General features: G+C 41.3%; 2 protein-coding genes across 2 annotated transcripts; both read left to right on the top strand.

Moving 5' to 3' along the window:
* The first annotated feature begins 5,470 nt into the window (after positions 1–5,470).
* On the top strand, positions 5,471–8,213 carry LOC138059985 (uncharacterized). Its single transcript, XM_068905648.1, has one exon. The coding sequence runs from the start codon at positions 5,580–5,582 to the stop codon at positions 7,278–7,280; it is 1,701 nt and encodes a 566-aa protein (XP_068761749.1). The 5' UTR covers positions 5,471–5,579; the 3' UTR covers positions 7,281–8,213.
* Positions 8,214–15,829: 7,616 nt separating this feature from the next.
* LOC138014027 (tropomyosin-like) lies at positions 15,830–16,255 on the top strand. Its single transcript, XM_068861058.1, has one exon. The coding sequence runs from the start codon at positions 15,830–15,832 to the stop codon at positions 16,253–16,255; it is 426 nt and encodes a 141-aa protein (XP_068717159.1).
* The last annotated feature ends 1,447 nt before the right edge of the window (positions 16,256–17,702 follow it).

Below are 17,702 nucleotides of genomic sequence, written 5' to 3'. Positions count from 1 at the left end.
AGCAAGTGATCGCTTGTCCTCGATTGAACGGGTTGGATTTGCTGCCTTCACCACTCCCAAGGTTTCAATTTCTGACTGAGCAACGATTAGCCGTCTTAAATCTTCATCCTCATCTACACATCTTTTATACCCTTTGAATACATTGCAAGGCGATGACACTTTCTGGTCACCTGGCAACCACTTTGTTACTGCCCAGCCAAGTGAGGTCTCAACACCATAAGGTACTCTATCGTCGCCCGAATACTCTGAGGGCTTCACATTTCTTTTAGGTAGAATTAGGTTTGAGTTGTTAGTTCCAATTATAAGCTGCACTGGGCCCGAATCTGTGTTAGCAATATCTGAGTCCTTCAGCTGGCTATACTGGTACTTGACTGTTGACCACTTCAGCCTCTGATCGGGACCAGTCAGGTTTGGCACTGTCTTCACGTCTCGTAATTGGTACCTGACTTCCTCTTTTCCAACTCGAGCAACATGACACTTCTTAATATGCTTAGAAGTGAGTACTTTCTGAGAACTGACGCCCTGAATTTCAAGATCCATCTCTTTGACTTTGAGTCCCAATGTCACCGCCAAGCTCTCATCCATAAGGGTAGTATTACAACCCGAATCACGCAGGGCCATTGCTCGCGGTTTACCGTTCTCCCCAAACACAACCACCAGTAATACCTCAACTGAAGCACGACCACCAGCTTCACAACCTGAGCAAACAAAATGACTATACTGCTGATGCACCTCTTGCATCTGGCTTAAGGTAACCTCACTGCCCCGCTGAGGAGTAGTCACAGACTGAAGATCTCGCACTGTCTGACATTCTCGCTGATTCTTGTTTTACTCTTCTGCATTCGATAATCTTCAAGTCAACCTCATGAAGAAGTGTGTGCTGACGCCTTGCACAACCCTCAACCTTGCATCTGGCTCTACTAAGATGATGGCCTGGTGATAAACAGCATAGACAAAGCTTCTGCTCATCCACAACATTTTCCCTCTCGCTTCCGGACATTCGTGCGAACACTTTGCACTCTTGTAACCTGTGGTTAGTTGACTTCTGAACTGGGCATCTCACTCCTACACTGCTGGTGCGACAGTTTTCTCTGGTCATTCCTACAAACAATCCAGGTACAAAATTATCACTATTCTTTCGGGTACCCACTTTGACTGAGTCTGGTCGTCTCCACTCTTTCTTCTCAACCATCCATCGCTGTTTTGACTCGCTTACTTTTGCCTCCTTCTCCAACCACTCCGCAAATGACTCCCATGTTGACAGTTGTGGCTTCCCTTCCACAAACTCACCCCATCTACTACAAAGGCGTATAGGGAGTTTGGCAACATAAATTTGAGGAATTTGTGACTTCAGCTCATGGATGAATCGATGTTCGTTGTATACACCAATCAACTCCGAGACTATCTCTTGATACTGTCTGATCTGCTCACTCCTCTCTTTCACTATCGCCGGAAATTGTTCCACACGTTTGTTAGCAGCTAATGCAACTGTGTCCACACGGCCAACACTCTCGTCAAGTGCTCTCCAAGCATCTTGATATCTATCTGAACCAGGCCGCCATGATTTTAGCTAGGCATGACTGTACACTATCCATCCACCGCATCTAGCAGGAATTCTAGCTTTTCTGTAGCATCGTAAACTTCCCTTTTATCAATTTCCGCGTCAGTAAACGCTGCTTTGAACTTAGTGCATTCAAGGGGACTGCCGTTAAGTCTCGGTATACTCGGCTTCATAATGATTAAAGGTCTCCATTGAGAAGGGTGGGTTCCCTAAGCTGGCAATTTTTGTTCATCGCACAACTTAACTTTCTCTACTTTATCCTTCCCTGTTAATTCCTTTGGATTTGTCAAATGTAACTTCGAAGCGATTTGTTCGCCATCTTTAGTATTCTGAGTATTAAGAGCGGAATTCACGCCTAAGCGAGAGACTCGATCATTTACACTATCAAATGGTAACTTACGAAGTACTTCATCGATGGTATTCTCATTGTCTGACCCGCAATCTTCTTTGACAAGAGCTTCCTCGTATTCTCACTCTAATTTCATTTATTCGGCTCTTTTCCTGAGTGCCAAAACCGTGGCGCTTCTCTCTGCTTCGGCGCGAATTAATTTGATTTCCTCCTCACATTTTTCCTTGGCTATTTTTAGCTCAGAGTTAACTGAATAGAGTGTAATGTGAAGTGCTCGATTTCTATCCCATATGAACCATGTGAGCGTTAGCCCTACTGATGGAACTGTGCCCACACAAGGACAGAGAAAAACTCTGACCAGGGTGGCAATTGAACCCACGACCTTCGGGTTAGATCTCCGCCGCTCTACCGACTGAGCTACAAGGTCAGACGGGAGCTTCCCTGCTAGCAGAGGTCTCTCACGGCGAGGGAGAGAGACCTCTGCCGGCGTTGCTTGGTGTAGCCGCCGACCAGATTTCTGGTCGAAACTTACCGGTTTTTAAAACCGGTTCCTCTTATTGTGTAAGTGCGTGCCTTGTTTGACTATACGCTGACAATTATTGAGAACCACGGGCAACCCTAAAATCAGGAATCCGGAATCCAGAATCACAGTACAATACAGAGAGTAAACACTATCCTAAACATTCATAAAAGCTAACCTTAGGCCTAATTAGGCCTAAACAAACGTTTTAAGGCCTAATTAGGCCTAAGGTTAGCTTTTATGAATGTTTAGGATAGTGTTTACTCTCTGTATTGTACTGTTATTCCGGATTCCTGATTTTAGGGTTGCCCTGAGCCCACAGTAGATTATGGCTTCCATGAGGTCGAGTTTCGAAATTTCTCACTTTGCCAAGCCATAAAATCATCCGTTTCAAAGCTTGGCGACAAACATTTAAAAGAAATAACTTCCCTACAAAGAAAAGTCATACTTGGTTTCCTTGAAGGACGCGATACGTTTGCGTGTCTCCCGACGGGCTACGGAAAATCTTTAATCTACCAACTAGTAGCACGAGTGGCTGCCGAGTTATCTGTTGTTTACAATTACATGGATCTCTTCTCTACCGAACCAGTGGTTTTAGTTGTCTCTCCTTTGAATGCCCTTATCAAGGACCAGTTATCGTCTTGTGAGAAACTAGGGATCAACGCTACCAAAATGGAAGGCTCCGAGTTGCCGCCCTTTGAAGGCACAGAAATTGTTTGCGTTAGCCCGGAAACTTTAATTGGCAACACGCAAATTCTTCTAAAACTTGGAGATCGCTTGCCTGGGATAGTTGTGGACGAGTCTCACTGCGTGAGCAACTGGTAAGAATAGTAATGAAAAATCTTAAATCCACGACTATTGATATATTGAAGAGTCGACTTGCAAGCCAATGATGCACTGAACCATAAACTGTCGACAAGTCATTCCAAAGGCCTTCAACTAAAATACTTTATTCTGAGTTAAAAGGTGCTATTTGAAAACTATCATCATCGGTTTCCGTGTTTGAAATGTAATCACTCTTTATTATAAAAGACAATTCTAGGTGACGACTTAGATATCCAACCAAGTCTTTCCCATTTCCCAGATAATGTATTTGCTCTTATGTTGAGGAAAAGGTGCATTACACTCTATGTTGTTTTGCCATTAATGTTGTCACCAGTGCTAAGCACCCTTAATTGAATTTTCATAACGTTTCTCTTCTTTATACATATTTTTTGATAGGGGCTTTGGATCATCCCCAGAGAAAGCACCCTTTCGAGAAACCTACAGCAAAATAGGCAGTGTGAGGGGTTTCACAAGAGCACCTTTACTGTGCTTAACTGCAACAGCAGCAAAGAAAACAAGAAAGCAAATTATCAAGACTTTGTACATGAAAAATGTACTTTTCATTAGTAAGCCACCTGATAAAAACAATATAAAAATGTCAGTGCAAAAACTTTCTCAAGAAGAGGAGTTGGAAATAACATTTTCCTGGCTGACAGAAGAACTCAAGACAAAAAAAAAAAAACACGCAAAACAATAATATACTGTCGGTCACTAAATGCTTGTGGAGAATTATATTCTATGCTAGACAGTGTTCTCGATGGAGATGCCATCTCCAACATTGCCATGTTTCATAGTAAGACACCTGAGGCTTTGAAAACAAAGGTCTTAGATAATTTTGTTCCCATGGATGGTCCACTGAGGGTAGTGGTTGCTACCACAGCCCTAGGAATGGGGGTAAATATCCCAAATGTGGAAAGGGGATATAGAGGAGGTAGAATTTTATACAGCTATGGAATTGTCAAAGTTTGAGGATGATGATCCTCTTTACCTTAATCACTGTTACTCTGAAGATAAGGAGGAAATCCTTTCTGAAGATGAGATCAGAGACTCTTTGGAAGAGTACAAGATCGCCAAAATGGCCAAAATCACCCCAACCATGACAGAGTTTGACTATAATCCAGATGTGGCATCCTCAATCTACAGTGTTCAACAAGCTCTTGATGGCTATGTATACAAAACTATTGATGTGACAGCAAAAGTCGTCAACAAAGAAAACAACTAACAACCAATTGTTTCCAAGGGAAAACAACCAATGAAAACTGAATGTGTTATTGCTGATCACACCAATACTATCGCATTGACACTTTGGGAAGACCCCAGGGGGGGACTCCCATATGGAACAGACAGGGATGCTCTTCGGAAATTTTGAATTTAACCCCTAAAGGAGACCATCTGGGCGTGGCTCAAGCTTTTTGTGACCCCTAAAGGAGACTAATCTGGGAGGGGCTTAAGGAAATTTTGACCCCTAAAAACAAGTTAAAAAGAAAATTTGACTTCTGTTTCTCTTCACGTAATTCTGTGTTTGAAACCCTAAACGAGACCTTGGCGGTTTAAAATATTGGCGCTTTGCCCGGAACACCCTAAGCGAGACCAAAATCCAAAATTTACACCCCTAAGCGAGATGACGAGCATCCCCGTCTGTTTCATATGGGAGTTCCCCCCCCCCCCCCCCCGGGGGGAAGACCTTATTGATGCAGTAGATTGTGGAAAAACATATAAGTTCAAGAATGTAAAAATTAGATCATTCAATGACATAAAGTATCTAACTACCAATGAAGGAACCGCATGAAGGAATCGCATGCTAGCGTTCAGGGAAATCGAAGATTAGATGTTTAAATGATCCAAAGATAGGCACTTTTACTTTTTTACTAGAAACTGTCAAAACAGTTCGAAATATTTCCGGCGAGCAGGTTGACGAGGATAGTAAGCTTTGGACATTTCTCCGAGTCTGCCTCTTGAACGTCCGACTTAAACAGCTCCTCGAAAGTCTACCGTAGCTTCAAACAAGTGGCATCTGTCTCTAAATCCAGCCGTCCATGACATTCCGCAAATTCCCGGCAGTCGTTTGACCGTTAACAGTTCCGGTTCCAGATCGCGGATTTCTAGAAATGTTGCCATTATTAGTTGGTTAAAATCTTCTGTTGAGGTAGTGAGAATTTATTGTTTCATCTCTCTTGCAATTGATTGGAAAGTAAAATTTTTGTCATGCAGATGAAATTCTTCCCTGCTTTTGCCAAATCTTCATAACTGCACGGGCGTTCACTCGAATTGAATTCTAACAACTTTTTTGTTCTTAGTTTTCTATTTTGTTTTATTTTTTTAAAATGGCGTCTGGTTCGACTGCGGCCCTGCAAGCTGTACAGTCACATGCTACATGCCATGAAAAGTTCGCTGATGAACGTGGACCTCTACATAATTTAAAGGAATACTACTACATCAACGAGTTGAAAACAGTATCGACGAAAGATAGAAAGCTAGGTGAGTTTATCGCCCTTTTAGAAACTCAAAACCGGTCTTCCAGGAAAACATGTCCGCAACAAAAAGCCAGAAAAATTAGGCTAGGAGATGACGCAGTCTCCGAAGAAGACGGCACAACTGACTCAGAGGAAGATGACACGCTATACTCAGAGGAAGATGACACAACAGACTCAGAGGACGGCGAGAACGATGAAGTCATGGCTGTCAGTGTCGTCGCACAAAGAAAAATAGAACTTGAAAAAATCGAATTTCGTTCTTTCATCCATAAAGTCTGGCTGCGAAGAATAGGACTGTCAAGAGAGAAGGGTGACACGAGTTATGATTCAAGTGATCTCGAAGTAAATATTCACAACGCGCAAGAATATATCAAGAGATACAAAGATTTTATTGTCAAAAAATATTACAACGAAGACGAATTGCAACAAAGGAGCCGTGTGACAGATTCTCTAGAAGAAGCTTTAAACAAAGTTCTCGAAGAGAAAGAAAAATCAGGATTTGAAATGATCGACGAGGATATCGTCCTATTTAAGCGCCCAACGGTTCAACGGTGTGCTTTGCTTGGACTCAAGTTGGACTTCCTCGATCGTCTACAGACTTTTCCAGAAGATGACTTTCACCATCGTTCACTTTGTAACTGGATCACTATCTTTTTGCAAAACAACAGCAGCTCTGTCAGCTTAGAGAAGAAAACCCGGCTCACGCTGGAACTGCTTGATTCCATCGGTTTTGACCCTTTGAGTTCAGCCGTTGAAACCATTATGGCGCGGTCGTCCAAAGGAAATACTCAGTGCCACATCGAACCGTGCGAACGGGCAGTGATTTTTATTCAGGATGAATTTAAGTATAATCCTCTGCTTTCCCCTCGACTTGGTAAGTTTCCCTTTCAGAGCGATTTGACAAATGCATGGTTTCAGCTTTCGAATACGACTTATGAAGAAGGCGAAAGCGTTCTGGACCATAGTCACGTCAACGTTATCAACTTTGTAACGACGGAATCGAACGTCTTAAAAGACATTCATTCCAAACTGCATGGCTTTCTATCACAGAGTGATTGCGCAACTGTTCTGTATCACGGCACAGACCATCGCAGTGCTGTCGACATCTTATTTCGAGGAATCCATCTTAGCGCTGGCAGACAGAATCGCGATTTTAGCTGTGGATCAGGTTTTTATCTAAGCAAGAATTTGGACGAAGCCGTGAATTGGGCAGCAAGCACAACAGCAAAGCCCGCCATTTTGGTATTTCAAGTCAACCAAGAGAATCTAGACTGTGCTAAAATACTAGATTTAAACAACAACGAGGAGAGATGGTATGAAATTGTGACCTCCTTTAGATCGGGAAGAAGAACAGCTAAGACAAGAAAAGGTGTAAGTGCTTATGACATGATTGAAGGACCACAAGCGACAATGACATACGACGAAGTTTCTTGTGAGCTGCTTTGGAAACAAAAGCCTTTATCTTACCAGATGTGCTTGATTTCAGACGACTTTGCTGAGACGTTTGAGAAGAATCTGCATTCAATAATTTTTTTAGAGGTATCTTATTAAACATAATTGTCACCAAATTAGCTTCAAGTTCTTGCGGCGCTACGCTTCAAGAACACTGAATGACGAACTGACTTTAAGGTGATTCTTCCTAAAGGCCCATAATTCTAAATTTCGACTTGTGTCGCTTTAGGTGAGAGTGCTACGGCAAAAATTCACTGATATTAAAATATAGAAGGTCCATGAAGAACTCCTAGCGTTTATATTACGAGAAACGGAAGGATGTTACTATGTAACGTTACAAGCACTCAAATTTTTGCTTTGGGAAGTCATGTAGGATGAAAGTGTATAAAAATCCTGTGTTCCCAGCTTATTGCCTGGGTCAATTTTTAAGTTTGAGATGTAAAGACTTATAAACAGCGTGCCTCTCGAGTAGTGAGTGTTGGTCCAGTGGTTTTGGCGCTGGTTTATCGTTACGACTGCATGTCGAATTAAGGCTCGTTAGTATTACTGCAAAATACTCTTTTTTTACCATTTAGCGGTGTCTTCGTCAGAAAGATTCAGAATTGAATCCACAATTAATTCAGAATTCAGTGGGCGCCAAAAGAGGTTTTCAACCAGTCTCTAAAGAAACTGAAAAAAATATTCAACTGCTGGTGGACTAACAAAAGAAGCTAATAATTAATGAAACCTTTTGTTTCCATCCACCAACAAGGTGGCGATGGCGAGACTTATTTTTAATCATTTCAATGCAGAGAAGACAAATAAGTTGAGGCGTATTCTGAATCATGTTAAGTCACTTGGAAAGGAGAAGAGGAAATAGATTCTCAAATTTCTTGTTAATGACATATACCCGTTTTATAGCGTACTCGTAAATCGATAGATTTAGATGTGTCCTGTAACTTAAAGCAATCAGAAGAAAGGTGCGTGCCTTAAAGAAATATGCGTTGGTGCATGCGTAGCGGACATGATTGTGAAACATGTTTTCTCGGAAAATCAAGGGCTCATCACTGACAACCAATGGGCATACCGAAAAGGGAGATCGACAGAGCTATTACTCATCCACCTGACTGAAACTTGGCCATGAGCAATTGATAATAAATTAGTTGTGGTATTCCAGAAGGCGTTTGACTGCGTTTCACATCCAATCCACCTTCACAAGCTACACCACAACTTTGAAATCACGGGAAACTTACTGGCATGGCTAAGAGATTATTTGTCTGATCGGGAACAGTATACTGTAATTAATGGCATACCCTCTGAGAATACTAAAGTTGCACACGGTATACCACAGGGCTCCGTTCTCGGGCCTATACTTTTCGCCTTATACACAAGCAATTTACCGAATGCAGTTAACAATGCAACGACATTCCTGTATGCCGATGATACTACCATGTACTGTGTCGGAGAATCTATAGATCAGGTCATAACAATGCTGAACAAAGCTCTAGAAGAACTCGAACTGGTGTAAGCAGAACTCCCTGGTACCACACCCTAAAAAGTGTGAGGGAATGATACTTAAAAGGAATCATTTCATTGTTCCCTTAGCCAGTTTAAAAATCAATCAGCATCACATAAGATGGTCGCCCAGTTCTAAGCTATTAGGTATAACCATTGACAACGAGCTCACATGGTCGAATCACATATCAGAGCTTAAGAGAGGGTTTGTTAACAAAGTCAACCTGATCAAACGTAGCCGCTTTTTACCTAAGAATTCGCTTTTAGATTTATATTTTCAAGTCATTTTACCTTCGGTTATTTGGGGGTGTTGTACAAATAAAAACGAATTTAATTCTCTAGAATCAATACACTGTAGGGCAGCCGGAATCATTTATAACCTCCCGTGCGACATGCCCTCTGAAAATGTTCGCAAAACAGCTAAATGGGACTCTTTATTCGACATATATAAAGCCAGAATAGCCACTTTAATTTATAATATCTACAATCGTATAACCTCATCATGTTTGGAACATTTAATCCAAAGGAAATAGTCCGCTAAATACGACCTCCGTCATCAGCATCGTGTTAGTGTACAACGTTTTCACACTTATTTTTTGAAAAACTCTATATCTTACTGGAATCTTTTAGAACCATCCGCTTTCAGCGCCAGGGATTATGCCAAAAGGGAAAAAAAGTCCAACGCTCTCAGAAACCTGAACTTTAATGAAGAGTCACCACAAATGGGCCGTCCCGAAATTGGCAGTGATTACGTATTTTATTGATTTGATTTATATATTAATTTTAATTGTACATATTTCACCTTTTATTGACCACATTCAGTTAAAATAATTCTTAATAATATCTTTGTTTCATATTTGCACGACCCCATAAGCTGTATTAGCTTTAAAACCCACCGTGTTTTTAAATAAAAGATGTTGTTGTTGTTGTTTAAAAAAAAAGGATGTTGTCGGTTGAGCAAGTAAAACCAGTAGTCGGGTATTTCTGTACTTTAAGGTGGCTCAAACCAGTTTCGACACTTTGAAGAGACACTCTCTTTAGAAGGATTGGTACTACAACACTGTATCACGTAACAGCAATGTTATGGTACCATATGAAACACCGATTATTTCCAAACAAGACGCGGTCATTTTTGAGACGTAAAAAGTTACCTTGGCAACGGCAAAGCTGAACAAAAAGTGAAAAACACATATTTTGGCTTCAGTTACTCATATCGCAAAAACGAACTCGGTCACCCCCATTTTTTATTGTTGGAAAGTGATCAGAACTCTAAGATGAAACTTTCTGCAAAGTGTAAAAAATACATGTACTGCAGAATCAAAGCCACCTTTAAAAAATTTGGGGTGCAGGGATGGCGCAGTGGTGAGAGCACTCGCCTCCCACCAATGTGGCCCGGGTTCGATTCCCGGACTCGGCGTCATATGTGGGTTGAGTTTGTTGGTTCTCTACTCTGCACCGAGAGGTTTTCTCCGGGCACTCCGGTTTCCCCTCTCCTCAAAAACCAACATTTGACTTGATTTACTTTCATTGTTCATTTCATTGGAGGGCCATTATGAAAACTACTGGGTGACCAGTAATCAATGTCTTTACCCTCGTTAAATAAAGTTATTTCTTTCTTTCTTTCTTTCTTTCTTTCAAAAATCACAGATTTAAGCTGGTTCTGAATCTGCCGTACAGAATTTTTTCAAACTTTGCAGAAAGTTTCATCTCGGTCTTTTGATCACTTTCCAACAAAAAATGGGGGTCATCAAGCTCGTTTTTAAGACAAAAGCAACCAAGGACAAAATAAAGGATTTTTTTTCTGGGCTTTTCCGTTGCCAAGGTAACTTTTTACGTCTCAAAAATGACCGCGTCTTGTTTGGAAATAATCGGTGTTTCATATGGTACCATAACATTGCTGTTACGTGATACAGTGTTGTAGTACCAATCCTTCTAATAAGGATGTGAGTTGAATACGTTGGTATAGTTCTTAAATCACAGGTGTGATCTCCTTCTGGACTATCATTTGGGAAGCAGTTTAGATTTGAAGGCCAAATATCACTCGTTTGGAGTGATCTGGAGTCTAAATATCCATCGCTATAATTTGCTAACTTCTTATTGAAGCTGTCATCATACTATTTATTACATAATATGCAGGGGCGTAGCCGTTCATATACGCACGTACACCCGTGCGTACAGCTCAAATCTGGGAATCCTTATTGCATGGAGGCATTAATTTTTTTAGTCATTATAAAATCGGACCAAGTTTTTTAAATTTCGAATTTAACTGGTGTCTCTGTGTGTGAGTATTTCCAGTATCTTTTCATTAACCCATACAGGCCTGGCCAAACGGATCCAACGTTGTTGAAGGCTATTGAAAAGTGTCGAACGAGGTGGTCAAACGAATGCAACATGTTGGATCCAGAATTTTGGATTCAAGGGTCTGGAACCAAAATCTACCCAGAAGCCTTAGAAAACAAACTCTCGCCATGTTGGCATTTTCAAGTTCCTTTTAAAATTATCAATTGAGTCACTCTCTGTGATAGCAAGAGGACGGCTGTTCCAGAATCTGGGAATTGCGACAGCAAATGCCCGGTCTCCAAAGGTCTTGTACCATGTAGGTGTGAGGAAAATTGAGAAGACCCATGGCGTTACTGCGTTGGGAGTAGTGTCCAGGGGTCTTGACTTGCAAAAGATCCTGCAGATACATTGGCGCCATGCTTCTGAGAGCTTTGGACACAAGAAGGTGCTATCTGTTCGAAGAGAGACTGCTTTAAGCTTTCGTCGCTCTGACATTCAAGACTTTGCGTGTTCACCATTCCGTAGCTTGAACTGACGTGGCAACGCGCGTAACAGATGAAACGAATTAACCATCATCATGGATACCGATAGCCGCAGCGCACGCGCGCGTGCAACACTGCTGAATGGGATGGCCGAACGAACGCAACACTGTTGTTTACACCTTAAGACAAAAGAAACGTTGGATGATGTTGAAGATGATGTTCGTTCAACAACTTCCAACATCATACAACATGGTGGCCAAACAAGTGCAACGTGCAACATGTTCGATTCAACAATGTTGGTTGATGTTACACTAACATGTTCAGTGGACCCGTTTGGCCAGGCCTTAACGGCAAGAAACGCCCTTCGAAGCCCCCACACAGTGTCCCCCAGTTCCCGGTTATTTTTTACGGATATGTAATGATGATGATGATGATGACGATGATGTTAGAACAGAATTTGCGACGTCTTGCCCTTTGCTTGTACTGTAAGCCCCCTGTTTGTGTTGTAGCTTGTTGCAGAGACAACTCGGCAGATGGGTAAAATAAACAACTAACTACCGTGGCTGCATTTTTCTTCGCATTTATTTTATTGAATGTCCTTCGAAAATAGTCGGGAATGGCATTCCGAGACTCTAAATTTCAAATTTTTTGGGCCAGCATGCCCCCAGATCCCCCTGCTTTGGAGCGCCCTCGGCACTCGAAACATTCTTCGTGTGCATACACCGTCAAAATCTCACGCTACGGCCCGCCCTGAATATGCTTATGGTCATTACAAAACATAATTGCAGAGTACAAAGTCTCACTCGGTCTTGCGAAGTTCCTTCTTTTTATACGGTTCAGTTTGCATTCTTTTAGCTTGCCGCTTCTCCTTCAAATCTTCTTTAAAAAGTTTCAATTCACCTGCATTTCTTATTTGACAATCCAATCTTCTCCGCGATTTTTCGTAAGATAGCATTTTCTTATGTATATTCTTCCAACACAACGATGTATCGATTGACTGTTTGTTCAGTGCCAATGATTTCCATAGTTTCTAAATTGTAAATTTCTCTGTTCATATCAAATGTAAATTGTTGTTCTCTGCCCATTTGACTTTCAATACTAGTAACACTATCTTGTATTTTCTCACATGAAGTAAGCTGTTCCAATGATGGTGCCATATTGCGTTAGTTGCAATTACTCAAACTCAAACTACGTAAAACTAAAAAATTCTTCCAAATGAGTAATTTGTGTGCAAATTTCCAATTGGTTAATACAAATTAAATGACTTTCTCAGAAAGTCCCTTGACTTCATCGACTTTCTGTTTTTCCGAGAATGTCATGCTATGGTGATTTTTTCCTTTTCCATTTGATTATGTGAATATTTAAAGACACTACACTTATAAAAAAATGTAGGGCACTTGGATCACAGTGCATCAAAGGAACCGAAAAATCCACTCTGTGATAGGATTTTTCGGTTCCTTTGATGCGGCATGATCCACGGTGATCTTGGATCAGCGATCCTTTTTCGGATCATCCCAAAGGAACGCACACAGTTTTAAAAAAATTGAGATCAAAAATCGAAACCGTATAGTTTTCCAAAAATCGAAATCAAAAAATAACATATAGTTTGTATAAAAATTCTGAAATCATTAAATTTGTTAAGAAAAAATGCGCTCGACAAATAATACCATAAAATGGCTTCATCCAATGGCACAATGAAATAGAAAATTTCATTTTTAACTCACTGCGTTCGGACACGTGCACAGGAAAATTATTCTATAAACCGCCATAGGAACGTACACAACAACCACAGTCAAGTTGGGTAGGTAACTCACGAGGAGCCATTACAAGCTTTATTACTGTTTCGAGCACTATGTCTATTAACAGTTACATCGCTTCTAGTCCACATGATAGACATACGATAAACGAAGCTAAATCCCTATAAGCTAGTACACTTAGATAATACTTGTGATACAGTTAAAGCACCGTTTATGATCATACAAAAATTGGCTGTAACTACAAGATAGCCACACAAAAATAACGTTCGCTCGTCCTAACACGCGTGGAGGCCTAATGATAACAACTAAATACCAAGGCTGTAGATGAAATTGATAGCCTTGCTGACATATCCTCGTGGGCATACAAGTCTTTGGCGTAATCGGATTTCCATCTTCCAGCAGCAGTTTCACCGCCGGACCTAAGATTGTGTAACCCAAAAGTTTGGAGTCGTAAGCTTTGAGAGCTTCCAAAAAGATCTCTCGACACCTAGAAAACAAAATTCCCTTATTCCCTAAGACATAACTATAAGAACTCTTTTGAAATATTAAATGCCCGATTAGGAGACCGGATGAATTAGTGTCCATGTTTGCAGCAGACATATACCCAAGGACCATGTTAACTGGACAAGTGGCATTGCCTGTATGTGCAATAATAGCCTATATTACCTTCCCTGTAGACGTCTGTTTTATACTTGGTATAACAAAGGACATATGGTCATGTGCGAAATCTATGTTCGAAGTGTTAATATTTGCTAACTCATGCAATCTGAAGAAACCTGCCAAACATAAGAGAACTATGACTGAAAGTCACAGATCTTCTAGATTAGTGTCTACCTTGCCATATTTAGCAACTGTTCTCTTGACCATATCAATGGAGACAGGGAGCTTCTTATTCTTCGTTGCGTACCATTACGCTTCGCAGCTTCAACGATATTTCTACACACTCCTGTTCTTAAAGGATCATTACTAAAAGTTACATATACTATATCATGTAGACAAACAAATGCAGCATAAAACATACTAACAGTGTTGGGAGAACCAGTCTTCCTGAAAAGTTGAGACAAGTAGGCCGCTAAAACAATAGGTTCCAGTGGCAAAACTAATTGAACCATAACGTCATTGCACCAGTTCATAAGCTTTCGACACTCAAGCAAATATATATTCATCGTCGAAGGTTGTCTCGACTTATGTTAACCTGATCAGTAATGAGGCGTAGCTAAAGGGAGCTAAAGATCCTGTCACATAATTCCTTTTTGTTTCGCTCTTGTTCTTTGTTTCGTTAGCTGCATAGTTTATTCCGTTCGTGTTAATTATTTAGTGTTAATTTCGTATCGTAGTCAACCGTAATCAGTACCTTAGAAAATAGTTTGTAAGTTTATTTGTTCTTTAAAGTCTCCATTGTGAAAATACTATTGTAACTATAGGATTGTAAGAGAGGTGTTTAAGTTTAAGTTTGTCAGTAAGTGTTAATTGTAGAATAAATTATTATGTAAAGATATAAATGTAAGTAACGTGTCGTAAGGGCGTGATGGCGAGCAGTTGGTTGACGGAAAAGGCACAGAAAGAGAGAAGGAAGAGTGAAAAGAGATCACCGCTAAGCGCCATTAGTGGGAGCTGTTTGAATCAAAGACAATACTCATTTGCCGCAGCAGCAGGGGAAGCAGCAGTGACAACGGAGCTGAGATAAGCAACCAGACGTTTGTGCAGAAGTGTCGACCGAAAGGAAGAGGTGCGAAAAATTTAAAGCAACCAGAAGTTTGTGCAGAAGTGTCGACCGAAAGGAAGAGCTGAGAAAAAGCGAAAGCAACGGGAAGAATTAATGCAACTGTGTGGATGAAATTGTCAAGGAACAGTGGTTTGTTGGTTTGTTTGTTTGTGGGCTTGACTTTGAGAGGAACTGTGTAGAACCGAACTTTTAGCTTAATTTGCTCACCCACTTTAGTTTTAAGGCCTTTTTTTAATAGCAGTAAGATTAGATAACTTAGAGCAAGTAGCTTTAGAAACTGTTATACTTGTAGTTAAATTATATCTTAGATTAAAGGTCGTAAGCGTTTTCTTAACGTTTATGCTTGTTTGTTGTTTGTGGCAAGGGGTTTGGGTGTAGTTTTTTGTGTTTCGTTTACGTTTTGTTTCTATTCCCACGTCAGAGATTGGTAAAGTCCTGCGCGGCAGGACTGAGTAGAGATGGCCTGTTGAAGAAAACAAAAGGAAAAAACATATTAACAGAAGGCTGTAGAGGTGCAGCAATATAACTCGTTAATTCATGGCTAAAAAGGAAATAAATACTATAACACTGTAAAGGTGCTATCCATTGTCAGCACAACTAAATTAAATGTTCATTAACTGAACTGGAAGACCAAAAAGGGAAAAAACAGAAAACAGCACTATTGAGGTGCTGGGACGACTATGATGGTGTAAGGACATGCATTTCATCGCTCCCGCAATTCTGGAAGATTTCTAAACCCTTTTCTTCAGTTTTTCTAATGGCAGAGGTCTCAGGATGTTCCAAACGTAAAGACAGAGGTAGTAATAATTCTGAAAGTAGAATCTGCTCCCCCGAAGGAAAGAAAATTTGTGGACAAGATCTTGAAGAGAGTGAGCTAAATTCAGCGACGCCGTTTTGGGAGCCGTCGAAATGTCGGAACGAATTGCACAACAACTTGAACTCATTTCGAAAAGACTGGGAGGAGTTGAAAGCAAGTTAGAGGGAATTTTGCAGAAAGTTGAGAGTTTGGAAAGGTCGATAGTCGGAGTGAAAGGCGATGTTGTAGCTCTTCAGTCGAAGACAAAGACAATGGAGAATACTATGCATGAGATGGAATCAGGCTTATCCTTCAGTGAAGTCGAAATGACGAAGCTAAAGAAACGCGTTGAAGAGAACCAGCAGGAGATTAAAGAACTGGAAGACCGCTTATTATATAAGGAAGTTTACGATAGAAGGGAGAACCTGCGTTTTCTTGGCATTCCTGAAGAAGCTGATGAGAATACAAGCGAAGTGCTATATCAATTTGTAGCGGACAAGCTCAATATCGAGGGATCTCGCCAGATTGGCTGTGACTAAAAGTGGGACGGGGACGTGGGACTTGGGACGTGGGGACTCGGGGACGTGGGGACGTGGGGACGTGGGGACTCGGGGACGTGGGGACGTGGGGACGTGGGGACGCGGGGACTCCGGGACTCGGGGACGTGGGGACTCGGGGACTCGGGGACGTGGGGACATGGGGACTCGGGGACGTGGGGACGTGGGGACTCGGGGACGTGGGGACGTGGGGACGTGGAGACTCGGGTACTCAGGGAAGTGTGAACTTGGGGATGTGGGGACGCGGCGACACATTTTCGAAGTACAGAATTTCAGAAATGGGACAACATCGCCAAGAAAGTTGAATTGCTTGTGTTATTTTGCTTTTCAAGTACCAGCTAAATACACAGCGAAATTCAAAAATTGGATTCTCGAAAAGTCATTCTCGCCACCCGTCACAGATTTCGAATGTGAAACAAAGCAGAAGACCTAATGGCCCATTGCTGACACTGCAGCTGAAATTTCAGCGTTTTTTGTTGTTGCTCAGAAACTTGAGCCTTATGACTCCTCTGTAACTGAAGTTTAAATACCGTGCCAATGTCCTTGTTGGCGGCATTGTGACTGCATCTTTCCTGGCGCTTGTTCAATTTGTTACCTTTGATTCGGGTTGTCACCGTTGATGTTGTCGAAAATGTTCGTCATCAGAGGGCCAGAAGCCCCCCAGGAGGGGGAGGGGGGTACTGCCATATATGAGCTATATAGGTATGTGCCGCTGTGAATGGTATGGTTTTCAAGCAGTTTGCTCTAGGATAGGATACATACATCAGAGCGTTTGTTTCTAGAATTGGATATAATTTTTCACGGAACTGACCAGTTGGTTGAAGATTTTATCTAGACTAAGGAAAGTTGATAAAACCAAATTTTTGTATACTACTCCACCGAAACAGCACCACAGTTTCTTTAGAAACTAACGCCTTCAAGTATAAATAAATCATTTTTTGAGAGAGAAACGATTGTGGTATAGGTTTTGCTTTGGCTAGACTGTGCTAGTGACCTCAGTAGTTTCTGAAAAACAGTTACTCTAGGATAGGGAGGGTTTGGGGAGTTTACTCTGGTACGGGGTAGCAAAATTCACCTGAACTAGCTCTGGTTTAGGCTAAGGGTTCTAAGGTCCTAGCGGCACACCCCCCACCCAGAAATTCCTAAAGTACCGTCCCCGGGCCAGAAGCTAAATAACGCTTCTGTGTGTTAAGGCTTGACCAAGCGAATAAGTTGGCATATTTTTGTTTTACGAGGAAACATTTATCCAATCGACGTTAACTTGAAATCTGCATACTTTGCTTTCTACTCCCTCTTTCATCTGAAATGTGTCACGTGATTTTTAACGGCTAAAAACAATTGAAATATTTTGTCGGAAAAGAGGATGGAAAAGTCATCTTATATCAAGATTCCTTGCTGTAGTGCTCCTACCGAGGCTTTATTACTCTGC

This window comes from Montipora capricornis, chromosome 8 (assembly GCF_036669925.1).
Source record: "Montipora capricornis isolate CH-2021 chromosome 8, ASM3666992v2, whole genome shotgun sequence".
NCBI lineage: Eukaryota > Metazoa > Cnidaria > Anthozoa > Scleractinia > Acroporidae > Montipora > Montipora capricornis.
Note: the sequence above shows the minus strand (reverse complement) of the source record. Positions and strands in the feature narration are given on the sequence as shown.